The sequence below is a fragment of the Ciconia boyciana genome, chromosome 6, assembly GCF_034638445.1.
Source record: "Ciconia boyciana chromosome 6, ASM3463844v1, whole genome shotgun sequence".
NCBI lineage: Eukaryota > Metazoa > Chordata > Aves > Ciconiiformes > Ciconiidae > Ciconia > Ciconia boyciana.
In genome coordinates this window covers 22,773,800-22,792,093 of record NC_132939.1, presented here as the reverse complement: position 1 = coordinate 22,792,093, position 18,294 = coordinate 22,773,800, and the positions used below count along the sequence as shown (strand labels likewise).

At 38.7% G+C, this 18,294-nt stretch overlaps 1 protein-coding gene across 12 annotated transcripts in view; it reads right to left on the bottom strand.

Annotated features, from left to right (window-relative positions):
• LDLRAD3 (low density lipoprotein receptor class A domain containing 3) overlaps window positions 1–18,294 on the bottom strand; it is a 131,553-nt gene that overhangs the window by 20,271 nt on the left and 92,988 nt on the right. Inside the window, exon 7 of one of the 12 annotated variants that reach the window (XM_072865282.1) lies at window positions 17,725–17,828. The exons of the other annotated variants lie outside the window; for them this stretch is intronic. Within the exon in view, the coding sequence (XP_072721383.1) occupies window positions 17,725–17,828 (104 nt within the window). The remainder of the gene's footprint in view (window positions 1–17,724; window positions 17,829–18,294) is intronic. 12 annotated transcript variants of the gene reach the window in all.

Genomic DNA, 18,294 nt, shown 5'->3' with positions numbered 1-18,294 from the left:
TTTGGCCAGCTTATTTGAAGACAGACAGAATTAGGTTGGTGAGAGTACAGCACAAGAAACAAAGATGATGAATGGGGAAACAGGGCTTAAACATCAAGAGTAGGATTTATTTAGTCTTGAGAAAAGATGATTAAGAGACATGATTGACGTATTTATAATAGCCATGAGTTATAAAAATTAAGCTCAGTGACTCATTTTTAGATTGTTGGGCAGACCAGAACTAAAGGCAACAAGGGTAAAAGGGCATAGATGCAGGACAAATTTAATGATACACTTCACAGAAAGAAGAGAAAATAGGTGAAATGATGTTTCATGACTATATTTAAACAAAAGCTGGGTGACCATATAGAATATGTGCTGGGGAATAACAACATCATGTGGGAAAAGCTTCTAGGAAGCATCTTTTGTAATAGCTGAGACATGTTTCCATACACACACACACGTAAGAGCATCTTGCAGCAATTTTAAAAATCATTCTTAAAACAAAAATAGTTAGGAGTTTACCTAATTTCAAATAGGAAGAAACAAAAACTTTTACTAGTACTCCTTTATGGTACAAATGCAAATAACTAACTATACTATTTCTTTTATAGTACTCTTCCTTCAAGTATGTACAGACAAATCACAGAGATGTTACAGTAATCCAACAAGACAGGTAAACATATTCTTTACCTAAAAAGCAAGGCTTAAATTAATAAAATTATTTACCTAAAGTTGCAGACCTAAAAATTGTCAGCCAGGATCAGAAATGGGAGTTCTTGGCTTCCATCAGCCATACCCTGCTCTCCACACACACACACACTTCAATGGATTATTTAAGTTTTCTTTACTATCATAAAGGAGGTAGCTTTATTGCTTCACTCAAGGTGCACTTAATTATCCTTGAGCAACTCAGTACTGTCCTCCTCAGCACTCTGTGGTATTTTAACAAGCCATCTACAGCGTCCATACATTCAAGATGGAGATTGATTTAACATGCCTACATATCAGCTTAAAAACTTGACTAAACACAAATTTGGAAATAAAATTTAAAAGGAACAAAATCACATTGGATTCTAGACTAAGTGGAACATACCAAATATCTAGCAAATATTGAATAAAACCCCAAAACAAATGACATACTCTCGCTCCTCACAACTCCCTGCTCCCTTTACAAACCATTTTTCTTTAATTTTTCAGCTAATTTCTGTTTCTATAGATAAGGACCCCATAAAAAAGACCTCTGAAAGCTAAGGGCCTGACTCTGATCTTAACATCACTGTGTACAGCAGTCACTCTTGCCTCGTGCTATTGAAGATCAGGATGGTTCTTCCACCTCGTGCTCACCTGTGCAACTCTACATCTTTCTGTTTGAACATTTTAAACACACAAACAATAAAAGGTGCAATTGCTTTCATCGGGCTTTTAACAGAAGTTTCAAGAGCTGGAAAGCTGGGACATAATGGTTACCTATGACTCATGAAGTGGCAGATGACCTGGGAGACCTCTACATATGAAAAATAGATCCTAAAAAGTAATTTTCACACTCTGGGGTATAACTACCCTGCCTCAGGAGTTTCACAGCAGTTTTGAAAGGTTTAAAACAAAGAACAGCCCTCATAACTAAGCCAGCTAAAAGTTTAATTAAATACAATTGCTTGCTATGCTTCCCTTCCCCAAACAGCCTCATGCATATTTATCGCTGTAATTACAGCAGTAAAAAACTCCACAACTAATTATGCCACGCTTCTCATCTTCCGTATGCCTGGAATTTTTTACATAATTACTACTGAAATTAATTGCAAGTTAGTTAATTTTGCACTTCGTCCTTTCAAGCTTAATTGAAAATTAAAATTTTTCAAACCAAGTCATTCTTGTAAGCATGGTGCTTTTACCTCAGATGGTGCCATACACCAAAATGTTATTTTAATTGCTTTTAGTAATGTAGCATAGAGTACTAGTAACATAGCATAGAGCAGTACTGTGAATTTTATCCTTTAAAATAAGAGTGTTGCCCTAATACATATTTACTATATGCTTGTTAGTTGTACACTCTTCAAAGAATATTCAACCTGCCTGCTGCCACTTGGCATCTCATGCAGTACATTAGCACGTCATCCCCCGAGACACAGGCTACTCCATCAGTGCCAGAGTTAGCTTAGATCAGGCTCAAACCTGGAATTTTCTTTGACTATAGTTCAAACATTGTGCCTAATTTTTCAAGGGTGACTAATGATTTCAGACATTCAGTTCTACAATGGATTTTGAAAAAAGTAACAAACATTTCTTCCCTTGAGAGTTGGGGGAAGAGGAAGAATCAAATAGGAAAGCCAAATTTTGACTTTCCCTAGAAAAATAGTTGCGTGAAAAATTTTGACTTAGCCTAGAAAAATAATTGCCCAGGAGTAGATGCTGTGCATGGCAAAGTTTTAAATCAACAGGTCAAAGTCTTTCAAAGCTATAAGTAAGCATTTAACAGGGTCTCCTCATTTGCTAGGGTAGTCCCCTTCAATTGTACACATGGTGTTTTATTGATTTGGGATATCCCTTTTATGAAGGACACTGTACAATGTAAAATCTTGCTGTCTACTAAAAAGCATCTAAATTCCATGCTTTGACAACAGGCGCAAGATGCAGAAGTCCTGGATGAAGGCCCCAGCAATTTCCAGAATACAACTGGTACTCGAAGAGGACCATTAATGGGTCTCAGCAAACCAGAGGACATTTCAGAGGCCCAGACCACATAGCCCCATGGAAATCAATCAACTATTAAGGTTATTTTCATTTAAACCCATGTCCTTAGTACCTTATAATAATGGCAATATTAGCTTTTTGGCCCATTAAAATAATTCATTCCTGTTTAAACCAAAACAACAACAACAAAGTCAACTCATCTGTATTTCAAACACCTTTTCTTGCTTAACTCTGAAGCTTCAATCTTGCTGGGTTTAATTAAATATAAGTTTTTTCATCTGTCAAGAAATCTTGCAAATGTCTAATCAGTTAGTAGATTTTTCAGGACAAGAGAAGTTTGCAGACAGAACACTTGTTCCTTACTCCTCCACGGTCTCTATAAGCCACTTACCTAAACCAATGGGTAAGTTTTCTCTAATAGTCTTTCAAGGCTTCACTACAAGAACCAGAGGGAGTGAGCTGCAACAACGCAAGGTGGACAGTTTATAGGCTGACTCCTTCAGAAAGCAAGTTCTTTTCAAAAGTGTGGCTTTTACTTAGCAACTGCCCCATGAGCAAGACATCACTACATAAAGGGAATAAACAAAGTTCTGCAATTCTGCAAAAAACAGGGCAAAAGATCTGTCCACAACAAATTTGTCACAAAGATCCACAGTGCAGGCTATCCTGCCAGGAAGGGAATCTTTACTGATAACTTTTCTTCCAGTTATCTAGAGTGAAGACTGGTATCTTCAAAAAGCAAAAGGCTGAAGAACACCACTTCAGACATGGTACAACATCAATAAGTGAGAGCTTCCAAAAGACTGATAAGAGCAACTACATCTGGAATATGTCCAGAATGTTTCAAAATCTTGTTACAACAAAAATCAGATCCCAAACACTTAATCCCACACCACTTGTGTTGGAAACTGCTTATTAGAGCACGTGACAACAGTGCTAAAGGCTTGAGCAATACAAAGGTGTATGACAGGGCACAGGGTTAAAACTGTCTTGGACCATATCTACAGTAAGAGACAGAAAGGGACGTTTATCAAGTCAGGAGGAGGTGTACATCATAATCACCAGAGTAGCTATTATAAGGAAGGTGGAAACTTAATAGCCAAGAGGAATTCCTCATTTCAAAACTCCTGAGTGAAGAGCCAATAGTGAGTTCCCAGGGTGGATGGGGAGTAATTAAAAAGGTGATTAAAAAGAAAAAGCATTGAAAGTCAAGAGCCCAAGAATGCCAAAGAAGCACTTTCAGTAAGTGTTGTATGATTAGTGATCCCTTACCAGTAAACCAAATGAATACAGTATTTGTTCTGTCTCGGTAGTCTAAAAGCTGTTGAACCTGTGAGCCATGTGTGTATTATTAACTATGAGGTTCTGAACAAACTAGACTGGTACACTATCAGAAAGCAATTATTTCTGTTTTACAGATAATTTGCAATTCAATGGGGAAAAATCCCTACTTGCTTACCATGTCCAATTTAAAAAGTGAAGCAAAACACAAATTCAGTTGCATACTTTCATAGACTGACTATAATTAAACACTTCTAATCACACAAAACTGCAAAGCTCTTTGTAAACAAGTAAAATTTTCTTAACAAAATAAATTTTTTTCTTCATTCTGCTAATGGCTAACAATAGTATTACACAGATATATACACAAAAATACAATGAATAGTTTCATGTGAAATTCTTCAAGTTTTTATGTACTCTGCATCTTTCATCTGATAGAAGTCTTCTACTCTTTTATTCAAAACTTGGAAAATACCTGCTAGGAACATTCCAGGCTAATGCATATTTCCTAAGGATTTCTCCATGCATACCTACATACCATACTAAGAAACATTTTTAAAACAAAAACAAAAAAAAAAAAAGAAGAAAAATCAGATTATGTCAGTCTTGCGAATGTTGACTGTCATTTATCTCAACTACTCCACCATAATACTTCTGCTTTAATTAAATATCAAATTGGTCAAGTAGGCATACATATTTAATTATTGCTGCAAATGAGCAGTAAAATGAGCTTGTTTCCCCTTGAAACCAGTGAAGGTTAGCAGGATGACCTCAGTCTAATGGAAAATCCTCTGTCTGGCAAGACACTGGACACAGGAATTTGTTCCTTATGGCATAGTTTAAATACCATTCCCAGTAACACAATGCTCACAAAGTAGTACTGGTTTAACAAGTTTAATCCAAACATACCTGAGGTCTATGGCAGCTGAACATTTGATAGAAATAAATGAACTGGACCATTACAGGCAAATGACCTATTCAACCTTACCTTTGTCAACTCAGTAAGAGTGGACCTGATGTCAGAAGTCCCTAAACATCTTCACGTTTGATTGATATTTTTCTCTTCTGACTCATTATTCTCACCGACCATTTCACTCAGCCACCTGGGTACAGAATCCAGGGGTCAGGTCACTTCAAGTGAAATGGTCAGGGCTCTCATAGGGGAAAATGGGCGGTACAGGAAAGGGGAAAGAAGAGAGGAAACCTAGGAAACAACTCTGAGCCACAAGTGAGAGTGGAGGTGACTGAGGGACAGAAGAGTCTTTCAGGCCACACAGCATCACTGCAAAGTGTTTCCCATCAAACACTGAGAATGAGGATTGTCACCTTGAGCAGAGTCTCTGCAGAGCTTCCTGTTCACATCAAGGGTTTGGAAGAGACCAAGAACATATCCAACACGATGATGGTAAGAAGTTTTGTTCTCTCCTGAGCTATGTCCTAAAGGGATTCCTAGGCTAGCTGTTGGCAACCTGAAACCCACCTCACCAATTTCCAGTCCTCTGAGAAGGAAAACCTGCATACAACTTCATTCTTTTTCTGCACTAAGATTTTGGACCAAGAATCTCAAAAGGCTACATGTCAGATGGAGACAGTGATTCTGGTTCTGGGCAAAACCCAAGCAATGAAAGCAATTACTTGCTTAATGATACCTGAGTAGCTAAACACAGGCCAAAGCTGCTTAGCAGGAAGCAACTGCAGGCATTTGGATTTATTCAAAAAACATAAGTATTCAGTGAAAAACAACTGGCAGTGAGAAGGTCCTTAGTAATACAGTCCTCTTCAATTTAAAAATTGCAGATGTTCCTGAGTATCCTTATAACCCTACTCTAACACTCTGTCTAGACAAAAAATTCATAGAATACATAACATATGACACTTTCTACATCCTCTGTGGGGATTAACCAATAAATCAGGTTTGCAGACTCAGAAAAATTTCATCCTTTTGAAAGTGACTTGCCAAATTTCAGTAAAGGAAAGGTTTTCTGCCCCTGGGAATAAAACCATGATGCTTTAAGGATGAGTAGCAAAAGACCATACCCAGGAAAATACTTAAACCAGTACTGAAATAATAGAATCTGTAGAGATGAAAGAGAAAACAACAAATGTCTGTGCTGCACACCCTCTTTTCATTGCTGCATCTTACACAAAGACTCTAAACTTGACACTGATTGTACAGAACAATTATTATGCATGTTCTTCATTGCATGCTAATTCCATAATAGAACTGCAGCATTACAACATTTAACACAAAAGCAGTATTATTCTATTCTCCTCCTTCACTAGCATATGATAGCAAAGGAAATCAGGGTTGTGTGATCTTACCTGGTCAAGGGATTTCAAATCCATGTTCTTTTATCTCCCCAAAGTTACTGAACCTACCTACAGCTAGGCCAGGCTGTAGGTCATGGCCTAGCAATTAGGAAGTTCACCTGGGAAACAGGAGATGGCAATTCTGATCTCTTGCCCAAGAACTGCTTATGCTTTTCCATACAGTGCAACATACAAATACATAAGCCATACTTAAGGAGGAGAATAGACTACAGAGCTGCCTCTTCCTGTGCCATTTTTGCAGCATCCTTCCTCTTTTCTCCCCCTTACCAGCCCAAGGACTCTCAAATTCTCTCCTGCAAAGGAAAAAAAACAGAAGGAAAAGAGTGTTTCCACCCAAACAGCCTGAAGCTGTACAGTTAAAGGTGCTCTCTTAAGGTGTTTTGTTCTTAATCACCTTAGTATCCTAAGGGCAGCAAGGTGTTCCATACCCTTGGACAAAGATTTAACTATGATAGATGATGAAAGGGAAAAGCAGCTTACCCTGGGTCTTTCTGAGCTAAGTGGATGCAAATGCCACATTTGTGGTGGAACTTAATCCTGTTTGTGCATGCAAGTCCTCCACCTTGGGAGTCTTTGGTAAATGAACTCCTGCTGAGAGCATCCCAATCAGATACAGGGGTGAAACCAAAGCCAAACTGCTTTGCCCTGCCCAAATGGACGAAGAGACAGAATACTTCAACTGCATTAATCGAGGTCCATTCTTTTGACCAACTACTTGCCATACCTGAATGAAACAGATCTTTCAAACATGCATCCTTCTGATTCTATTGTCTCCACCATTATCATCAGTGTAGTTCTAAATTATGGGGGACAGATTAGCAACAAACTTTCTGACTTTGTCTTTGGCATAGTTTCTTTGCTGAAATTCTAAATATAATTATTCATTTGCTTACTAGTTGCTTGCTGTTTCACTGCTAACTGGATATAAAGCATTTCATTTAATGAACTGCACACCCTTATTTAACAATCCTTTATACTGTTGTAATAATCAAATATAAATATACAATTCACATAATGATTGATGTAGCTATAGAAATCCACTGTAGAGCCCTACCCTATCTCCATAGGAACTTATACAATGTACCTTTGTCTAATAAGCAGGATGAGGCTGTTGAAAAGTAGAAGTTTAACTGATATATTGCTAGTCTAGTTAGTAAACCATGAAGAACCACTTAGATCTGCCAAAAAGGTAGGAAACTAGGTGAAAGGTAATTCCAGCAGGGGGAGATCGTGACCACCGACTCATGGACCACCTACCCCAATTATACCACCGACTCAAACGAAGTTGAAGAAGAACAACTAAGCATCTGTACTAATTTACATGCTGGGTGAAGAGATTTTAACCAATCATTTAATAGAATAATACTGCATATGTATTATGAAGTTGAATATGTTAATGCTTTGTGTATAAATAACTGTTAATTTGAAAGCCTGGTGTGCTGTCTTGGGACAGGCACCCACATCTGTGCAAATACACAATAATATACCTCTGTGTGTATATTGGCATTTTGCACACCAGGTAAATGAACCCCAATTTTTGGGACAACAATACTGCAATGCATTTTTAATAATGGGCTGAGTGAAAAAAAATATATATATACTGCATTACATCACTGAAGGCCAATACTTTCTTAAATAAAGGAAATTTCCCTTCATCTGAAGCCCAACAGACCAACTTCATCTGTTCTATTTACTTATACTTGGTGAATGTATGCCACAAAGCATAAGCATTTGCCATGGCAATACATTCAGTGCTAGTGTAACCAGATGTAACCAAAATGATTAGTTCGTTCTTTTGTAACTAAGCAACATAGAGATAGGAGCAGGTTAGACAATGCTTTAATATTGTGTTTGTACACCTATGGCTATGGGTATGCTCCAAAGATAATAGGACGAGGAGTAGTACGGACATGCTGCTATGTTCCCAGTACAGCCCCAGCCCATCTTGACAACGAGTCGAGGGTGGTTAGAATAATTGGTTTGTGTTAAGGGTGCCAAATCATTGTTAGGGACCATGCACCATGAAGAAGGGAAGCAAGTTACATAAGCAAGGTGGGATTGCGCATGCCCAGAAGAAGGGGTCAACTAAAGGACACACCTGTATGGCCACCAAGGACCACCAGAGACCCCCACAGAAGCCCCTCGGAACTCAAGGACGCATGCGTAATGACCACGCAAATATGATAATTAGTTCCAGGAAATAGAATGAATATGTATGGTAATCCCGGCAAATTTGATGCATATGCATGTAATTGAAGAATATAAGTTTTGGTTGATGCAACCTGCGGTATGCACGCTAGGTGGAACGATCCCCCGTGCATCCAGTGCCGTAATAAAGAATGCCTGCTTCTTAATACTACATTGGTGTTAAGGAGTTTGATTCCCCATTTCGGTGACACTAGGGCTCCTGGTGTGTGATAAACATTTTAAATACTATATGCAAAATCCTTCTTTTCCAGCAGAGGAAAGCTCCTATTCATTCATCCATCGTATACTGTGCATTTTTGACAGTTCAAGGGGTCACTTCAATAAACCCTAACCTGGACTGAATTGTATAGACATAGCCCAAGGCTCTTGACTTTCTCCTTTAATTAATGACAATGACACTGTCTCCTAAAACACACAGCACATGTTCCTTACTATTGTTCTTGATATCTTATAGCAAACCAGGTACCTTGGAATTCTCCTTTCACCCCTTCCCGCTTCACAGAGAAATCAATTTGTTTCTTCCTACTGGATCCAAAGTTTCTCATGTTCTAAGCGTAACTCCGACCAAGCTCCTGATCATTAACATATCCTAAAAAGATGCAAGCAAACGCTTTTACCTGTCTAGAAGAATATTCCGACCTAGGTTGAAAAGCAGGAAACAGAACATACAGACCTACATTTTTCAAGCCACAACTTGCCCATGGCTGAAGCCTGCTGTTCATTACTAAAGCATTTTGGCAGGAAGAAAATATGCCAGGCACCCTATTCTCCAGTAATATATGCACATGTATATAAAAAAAGAACATATCTGTCAAGATTGTATTAATTTTTATGTTTGATTGCTCTGGTCAAACAATTAACCTGCTTTGCTGATTAAAAACAAGTAACTTTCTCCCCCTTCTGATTAATACAGACTCTTTTCTATCAACAAAAAAAATACATTCTTCTGTGGGACACCCAGAATTGTGTGTCCAGGTTTGCTGTTCTGCCTCAGGGTTATACTGTGCATCTTAAATCATACAGCATTTAAGCTAAAATAATATTAAGTTTATGATCCTGTTGGTCTTTGAAAGCTAATGATATGTGCTACTTAGAGCAAACTCCAAGCCCAGTGGGAGGCATTTTAATTAACAGTTTGTTCAAAGAAAAACAAATGCAATTCCCCCTCATCTGCCAGCCAGCTGTACTGCAACCTGAATGCAAGAAACACAGAACAATAAAGCAAGCCTGTGAGAAAATTAGACAGCGTTGGGACTTGACAAAAACCAGTAAGAATATAAGCCAATTGCACCAATATTAGGCAGGAAGATTTGAGTTTTGTAATATTTACTCCTTAATAAATATAAATTTTCACCATCTGCGCTGGTTTCAAGTTTATCTTTCCTAGCAGAGATTAGCAGACAATTTTGAAATACTCTCCCCCAAGGAGAGCTCTTCAACTGTACTATACAGTGCTCTAGATTATGAGAGCTTGCAAATTCAGGCATGGAGGAAAAGCATGGCAGCAAATGTGGGAAAGAACAAAGAAAAGAATTTGCACAGCAGAATTGGCCATGGGAATTTCTCCCCAGCCCCTGAAGACATACCCACACCAATCAGAGGCCTCCAATTAGCCACTAATCTGATATTGATTTTAATCTCATTTACACCACATTAATTACTACAATACCAGACTACTTACTTCCTATTTAAAATGGAGTATGGTGTATTGAGATCAAGTCCTTAACATTTTGACAGTCCTAAGACTGATTCCCCTAGGGCAACTAGTCTTGGAGAATTCATCTCAGTAACATCTACAAAGCAATTTAAACTACTTGGGCATTCCTTTTTCTTTTTTTTTAAAACAACAACAACAAAATCTCAAGACTGGTTGCCAAGTTCTTACAACAAATACTGTCACACTGATCAGTAACTGGTAACAGTTTCATGCTCCAATATTAGCACTGAACTTCAAGCACTTGCCAAAGCTTGAAAAGACAGAGACCTTCCATTTTTTGGACTGATGCAAATGTAAGTTTATTAACATACTGTGCTGTTGAAATAAGACAGCCTCCATTTGAATGTGATACAAATCTTGTAGACTACAGGTTAGTTAATAGTTTCCAGTTAGGATATGGGGATGAGAACAGATATCCTTTGGCAGAAATCAATCCAGATAATGGAAGGGAAGCAGTCTCTTCCCCTCCTGCTGAGATCAAGTGATCCAAGAGCTGTCAACTGAATACTTAAGCTGAGGTATGGCTGAGTTTAACTTACCATGCCAGTAGCAACCCATTATTGGGCATGTCTTCACACACAGAAGCCTGCACAGCTCCACTTTCCTTCACCTCTGGGCTCCATTTTGCAATGACCAATACTTGTTTCTATCTTAAGATGATCAATAATTAATTTCAGAAAAATAGGGAAAAGAGTCAACCAGTTCTTCTCTACTCTCTATATAAAATTCACCCGACCCATGAGAGGAGTGACTGCAAGAGGGGCAACATCAAGATCCTTCCTCTTTGCACATTTCCCCTCAAAACACAGGGACTGCTAGTGTATGAGTTTCTTATAATTGGGTTAAAAGGAGATGAAAATCAGTGGACAATGACATGCTCTGCAGATCTTCTTACAAAGAAAATGACTCAAGATCTGGCATTAATGAAATTTCAAATAAATTACTTTTTTTTTTGCACTGCTTCTCTTTCCTTCCTTCCCCTCACACCTCTACAGACATGAAAAAAAATCTAATTTATGCAAGTCCAAAAATGTCTCTTGGTACAAAACTTTTAATAATATATTATTTTTCAAGCAAAAGGGCTATTCTAAGACCACATGACCCAGAGGAGCTCACGATGGCATCCACCAGCACCCAACCAGGTAAGTGAAAAACTGCTGTCACCACCAGCATCAGATCTTCTCCTTGGAGCTGATTACCGCGTTGTTCCAATTTTTGCTTTGCTTAGTATTACAGAGCTATGTATTGAAGCTCTATGGTAAATCATATTTGTTTGAAAGTGTGTCCACCATGAGGAAATGCAATAATAGGTAACTGCTTTATTGTTCATTGACTACTATAAATTTTAATAATTGTTCCAGCCTCTACTCTTCTCACTTGGCCTTTTCTATTCAGAAAAACATACTCTTTAAGGTAGTGGTGTTTAACCATAACCCTGAGCCGTTGTGTCACCTCACACAACATCCTGACCCCATTTGCTGGATTTTCAGCTTGACTCGTCTCTTCTTTGAACTGATGATTTAAAGTGGTAGAGACTGTATTTCCACCACATTTATCCATGAAAGAATTACTGGTATCTTTTAAATTTGGGTAACTTGAGGACTGTTTCACTTAGTTATCCAAAGAAATTGAAGAGAAGCAGATTAATGAGTGGCACTGAATACAGAATTCACAACAATGGATTGTATATCTCACAATGTTTTATACAATGTGGTTTTTATATTAATTCTTTTCAGTAAGTACAGAAACATATAAAATTCAGAATTGTCTTCAGAACAGAAAATGGCTTTTAATTGTTTAGATGTATCCTTTCAGGCTCAAACTAACTTTTGGAGATGCCAAAATGAAACAATGTCTTCTCACATATAGATTAGAAACAATTAACAAACAAGAGCTGTTCCTTGTCAAGTTGAGGGGGGACAGGAGCATCTTCATACACATACTGGCTTCAGATTGTAACAAAATCAAGAAGCAATGAGTCCCTTATCCCTAGTACCTCCACAGCATTTGCGTCATTCCCCAAACTCTAAGGGGCTTGTATGTTGTAATTTCAGGGGAACAGAGGCTGGCATGTACACAAACCGTGTGAACATGATCATTATGAAGATGCTAACAAAGAAATTACTTTCCAAGTAAAAACCCTCTGTAGAACACCAGATGCTTCTTCCTGCTGTTAATTAATAACAGCAAAAATCCTCCCCTGCCCCTATAATAAAACAAAAGCCATTTTACCAAATGAAAAAACCTCAGTGCCTTCTCTGTGCTACGCCTCATGTTTACATCATGTTTTGGCCTTCATCACTGATTTATAGCTAAAAATCCTCTCTTTCTATATCATTGACTTCCAAGAAGAGCTCCCCTGAATGAGCATTGTGACAGTATGTTTCTGCCCTGCTGGATACTAAAAGACAAGACACTAATGCTCAGATGGTTAGTCCACTAAAATTCATCTGAAGGCTGTGTTTAAGACCACTGGCACAAACCTATTCATATCTCAATGCAAGGTATTACCCCATTCACTTAAAAAAAAAAAAAGTATTTTTCCCATTTCCTAGAAGTCTTGCTCTGTTTAGACAGTAATTTTGTGCTTTGCAGCTTGTGTAGATAATACAAAACACCCTGCTAAAAGCAGACAGAGATATAATTTTTCAGTAAGTAGGTAACCTACTGCAAATTCTGGATACCACATTAAAGTGCAAACAACATTACCCAAACACCATGACTTGGAGATTCTGCCTCTGTCAGTATACAACTACTGACTACTTACAGCAGAGCTTTATTTTTTTGTTGTGGGTTTTTTTTTTCTTTTTCTAATTACCTGAAATTATAGCTACTCTGTCAAGCTTAAAATTACATGAATGATTCCCCTCCTCTCTCAAAATTACAAGAGCCCTTAAGAAGAGAGATTAACTTATTTTGATATGTATGCTGTCAAAAATAAATAAACCATGATGGTAACAAGCATTAAGAGATATTTAGTATAAGAAAATCTCAGGATTGCAAAGAACAAAACTGTTTTCTACTAACATATCAGTTTGACAATTAAAATGATTTATGCAGCCTTTTGAAAACACTGTAAATCAAATAATGCATCTGTTAAGTGCCCATGATCAGATTATTACAGTATGCATTTATCACCTATTACTCTTCTCCGACAATTTGGAGAGTAGTGAAAATAGCTGTGTTAAAGCCCAAAACTCAGCCCCACTTCTTTAGAACATGCAGATGTTACATACATGTAAAACACCACCACGGCCATAGTCTTCCAAAGATCAAGTGAAAGTCTGCTGAAGACAGGCATTACATAAAATCTATCAACTTTGAGACTGAAGCTCTCCTCCTAAAGAAAGAGATCAAACACCACAATGCTGTAGTGGTAATGGCTGAATTTTGCACTGATATAAACCAGAAGTGCTTATCTTCCTGCAGCAGTACAATGGCTTCCCACAGCTGTGCACAACTGAGCATCAGTACATGTTGCAGTTTGCGTCATAGTACTTGCATGCTTCCCCACCTACCCATTTAAGAGCCATGAACGCACATGTCACTTTCAGAAACACAACTCTCCTTTGCCTCTTTTCAAACTTTTCTTAGAAAAGGTGTTGGTGGGTTGGCAGGTCTGTGCTTTGCTTGTACCTTGTCTGGTGGACAGGGCAAAGGCCGTCCTTTGCTTTTGTTGACTTCCATCACTGGATAAATACTGAACAAACACGGTGGCAGAAGGACTAAGAGACACTATTAAATCTGGTGTATCTAGAGTTATCTTTCCTTCAACAAATAGAGAACACCACCAAGCAAGCATGAGTCAATCCCAGGACACACTCTTTTCAGTATCTTAGGATAATGTTAAAAATTCTTTTCTTTTTTTTTTTTACTTTTGTGACTCTCATTACCTAAGATAGAGTCTTAAGTAAGCAATCAACAAATAGTTTATATAATCTCCAACTACATCCTTGGGAGATGAGGAAGCACTACTGCTATTTTAAAGATTGGGGGGGGGGGGGGGGGTGGAATTATCGAGACAGAAATTTGCTGTAAGTCACACAGTAGGATCACAGATGATCAAGGAACTGTATTCAGTCTCTCAATTCTTTGATTAGGATGGCCCAAGTGGCAAGGACGCTTTCTTTGATCTTTACCTTTATGATCTCTGGTGACAATTAGAGCATGCTAGGAAGCCTACACGCAGATTGTCCCTATATTTATACTCTAGCTACAATAGCAGAAAAGCATTTTTAAAAATAAAAACAACAACTTCTTTGATTTGCAAAATCAGTTGCCAACAATGCGAATCCTCTTATTAACATCAAGGAGTTCAACAGCAAGAAATATCTCCACATATTCAGCAAGTAAGCACTCTGAGTCACACTGTCAAATGTATGACTAATTGTCAAACTCCCTCCAGCAGGCTCTCTTCCTTCTTCTTTGGATGCATTCATAAAGATAAGCTCCACGAATACTCCTAGCGAATGTTCATTCCCTAGGAAAAGGCTCTGTTATAGAGGAATCATTACAATCATTATAATATCAATACAACAGCAGATTAAGATCACAAGACTTATTACCGATACCCTGCTCCCGAGTCTGTCAACGCAGCAATGGGCTATGCTAGGAGAAGCAGCTGGGATGTTCTCATTTACTTTGCAATTGGCCTATACCACAAACCACAATAAATTCTGAAGCCATAAGGGACTGGAAAATTTGAGATAAAGAAATTACATTAAAGCATCCTTCTTTACATCTCTGAAGATTAAGAGAGCTCCTGCTTTTAGGTGAGAAGGTCTGTTTCAGCTCAGGATAGTAGTAAACGAAGCATCTGCTCACCTATGGGGCATCAATACCCTTGCTAGATTAGGTGCATTCTGTCAAGCCACTGCGTTCCCAGCACAAGTCCTGGGGCCACAGACTGTAATCTGAAATAAAAAATACTTGGGCCACATTACGCAAAGTGCTAGTTTGGGATAAGAAATTTATTAAAAACAAGTAAGTGACTGTGTCTGAAGACTTTGTGCTGGATAGGTATCATCTGTCCTCCTTCAGCTGACCTAAACCCAGCATCATGGCTAACAACAAAAATACTGGTCAAATCTGTACCACTGGCTGATACAACAGCACACATCCCCAGAATTAATGATTCTGGAATCATGGTCTCAGACCAATCCTATACTCTGGCACAAGGCAGTCTGAAGGAATACAGTATTGATCATCCCTGCCTTACCCATGGGCATACAATTTAATTCTTTGGGGCTGAAAAACAGGAGGTTGGTTTGTTTGTATGGGTGTTTTAGGTTTGTTTATTTTTACAGCTACTGGCTACTTTTAGAAGTTCTGCTATAGTTCAGAGGCAATATTACCCCCTTCCATCAGGGAATAAAAGAAGCAGAGGGTACAGAAGTAATCAGAGCCACAGGGTTTGCATGGACAGTTATCCTAAAGTATGCAAAGAATTCATAGTGCCAAAGGATACAGACACAACAAGCTGAATGTTAACCTGATGTGATGCCAAAAAAAGACTGAAAAGAAAATATTTGACAGTACATTCTCTGGATCATTAACGTGTCTAAAAATATCCTTGGTCAGCAGCTTTCCTTGACACAAGCAATCCATTCAGAAAGGCAAGTCAGCCTCCCACTAAATTCTGATCAATAAAAAAAAAATCCACAGGATACAGAAACATTTTCTCTTGGCAAGTTAAATAGCCAGTGCTTCGAGCATCTGACTAAGCATCGTAGTAGGGGAACCAACAATTAAAGTAGCAGAAAGCCATGGAGGTACACAGGGGGAAGTGCTGATGACAGAAGTTTGAAAGACTAGCAGTCAAGCTGCATGTCACAGTGCCTGTCACGAGCACTCGATTTACATAGCTGGTCTGAAAAGTCATGTAAAATACATATTTCCTTTGGAAAAAGTATCTACTTGGCATGCAAGAATCAATCACATGATTACACGTTAATAGACAGAAACAGAATGCTCTGAATGCATCTAGTTATAGTAGTGGGAACCAGAAGGGAAAACATTATCCTCTAGAGTGACAGAGGCAATGGCAAGTTATTCTGACAGGAAATCAAACATATTATTCCAGAGCTTTCTATATGTAGCCCAGAGAAGAATGATCTTCCCTTTGCTCTAATAATTTTAAACACAAACAAAACTCAGCATTTACATGTGTCATGGTTTAGCCCCAGCTGGCAACTAAGCACCACACAGCTGCTCACTCACTCCCCCCTGGTGGGATGGGGGAGAGAATCAGAAGAGTAAAAGTGAGAAAACTTGTGGGTTGAGATAAAGACAGTTTAATAGGTAAAGCAAAAGCCACATATGCAAGCAAAGCAAAGCAAGGAATTCATTAACTACTTCCCATCAGCAGGCAGGTGTTCAGCCATCTCCAGGAAAGCAGGGCTCCATCATGCGTAACAGTTACTTGGGAAGACAAATGCCATCACTCCGAATGTGTGTCCCCCCCCTTCCTTCTTCTTCCCCAGCTTTATATACTGAGCATGATGTCATATGGTATGGAATAGCCCTTTGGTCAGTTTGGATCAACTCTCCTGGCTGTGTCCCCTCCCAAGTTCTTGTGCACCTGGCAGAGCACGGGAAACTGAAAAGTCTTTGACTAGTGCAGCAACAACTAAAACATCTCTGTATTATCAACACTGTTTTCAGCACAAATCCAAAAGATAGCCCCATACCAGCCACTATAAAGAAAATTATCTCAGCTGAAACCAGGACAAGATGATACCATTAATAGCAAAACAGAAACTACAAATATAACTAGCATAACCCTGGCATGGCACAAATATATGAAAGGCTGATAATTCCCCACAGAGTGACTGTAACACACCAGAAAAGGTCAGCCACAACACAACCCAGAGCTGACTTCTTTATCTGTACTATGGGAGCACAGAAGCTATTGAAACAGGCACAAACTTAATAACAGCTCAAGATATTTCCCTCTTCTGTGACAGAGGCCATGTGGTTGTCACCACAGCAAATTATACACAACTCTGACATTCAAGATTCCAATTTTAAAGGTTCATCTTGAGAAAGTTCTAGCTCAATATTTATACAGGAAAGTGTCTGAAGTGGCCCATTTTCAAGTCATAAAAATATGATGAAACAGGCATATCCGCAGCTGTAGGGCAAAATATGGGAAGCATGCCGAACATTAGTTCAGCTTTCAAAGCAATTTCTGTATTGGACCAGGAGGAAAAAAATGTTTTGAATGTTAAAACCCACAGTGGTGAGTTGCATATGCACAAACCAGACCATGGAAAATAAAACGACCACCAGCAGAGATGCTCTGGATCTGCTGATCCCTGGAATGCAAGGTCGTGCTCACTGCAGAAGATGGGAGGCACTACCACCGAACACTCACGTTGTAGCTAGCAAGTCTTTCCTGATAGCGAGATGGCAGTTGGTGAGATGCTTGTGATGGTTCGCTTCTTCAGAATGAAGCATTACCTTCATCAATATCTGGCTGCAAAGGCCAGGACAACAAAATGCAACTCATTTACCTTGCTGGTGTGAGGATGAAGGAAGGTGAAGCATTAGTGGAAGGATCCACTGTAGGACTGGGACTAGCAGAGTAGTGTTCAAACCAGACTGTACTGTAAAGACACTGCAGAGATTATATTGAGTAATCATCAAGTTACTTACTGCATTTCACTCTAAGCTTAAAACCACATGAAAGTGAACAGATTTCTGTATTTAAAAAAAATCACTCACCTCTAGCTACATACGTTGCTTATTAAATATTCTGCAGCAATCAAACTACAAGTCTAGTAGTGCTAAGAAGCCCCATTCTCTATGTTCTTGGCTAACACAGACCTGCAGAAGAAAGTTCCTTGCCAAACAAAATTCTCCATTTAACAGGTGAACCTCACCTCCCATCCTGAGCAGCAATCCCACCTAAGGATGTGTTGTTTTGTTTTAAAAAGGGCAAGACTGGTAAAATAACACGTCACCCATTGCAAGCTTCAAAGTCAGAATTCATGGACTAACAACCTTTTAAGGTTAAAGAGACATTAACTAATGTGCCTTGAAGTATGATCTTGAACCACCTGCTTATTCAATCCCCTTCCCCA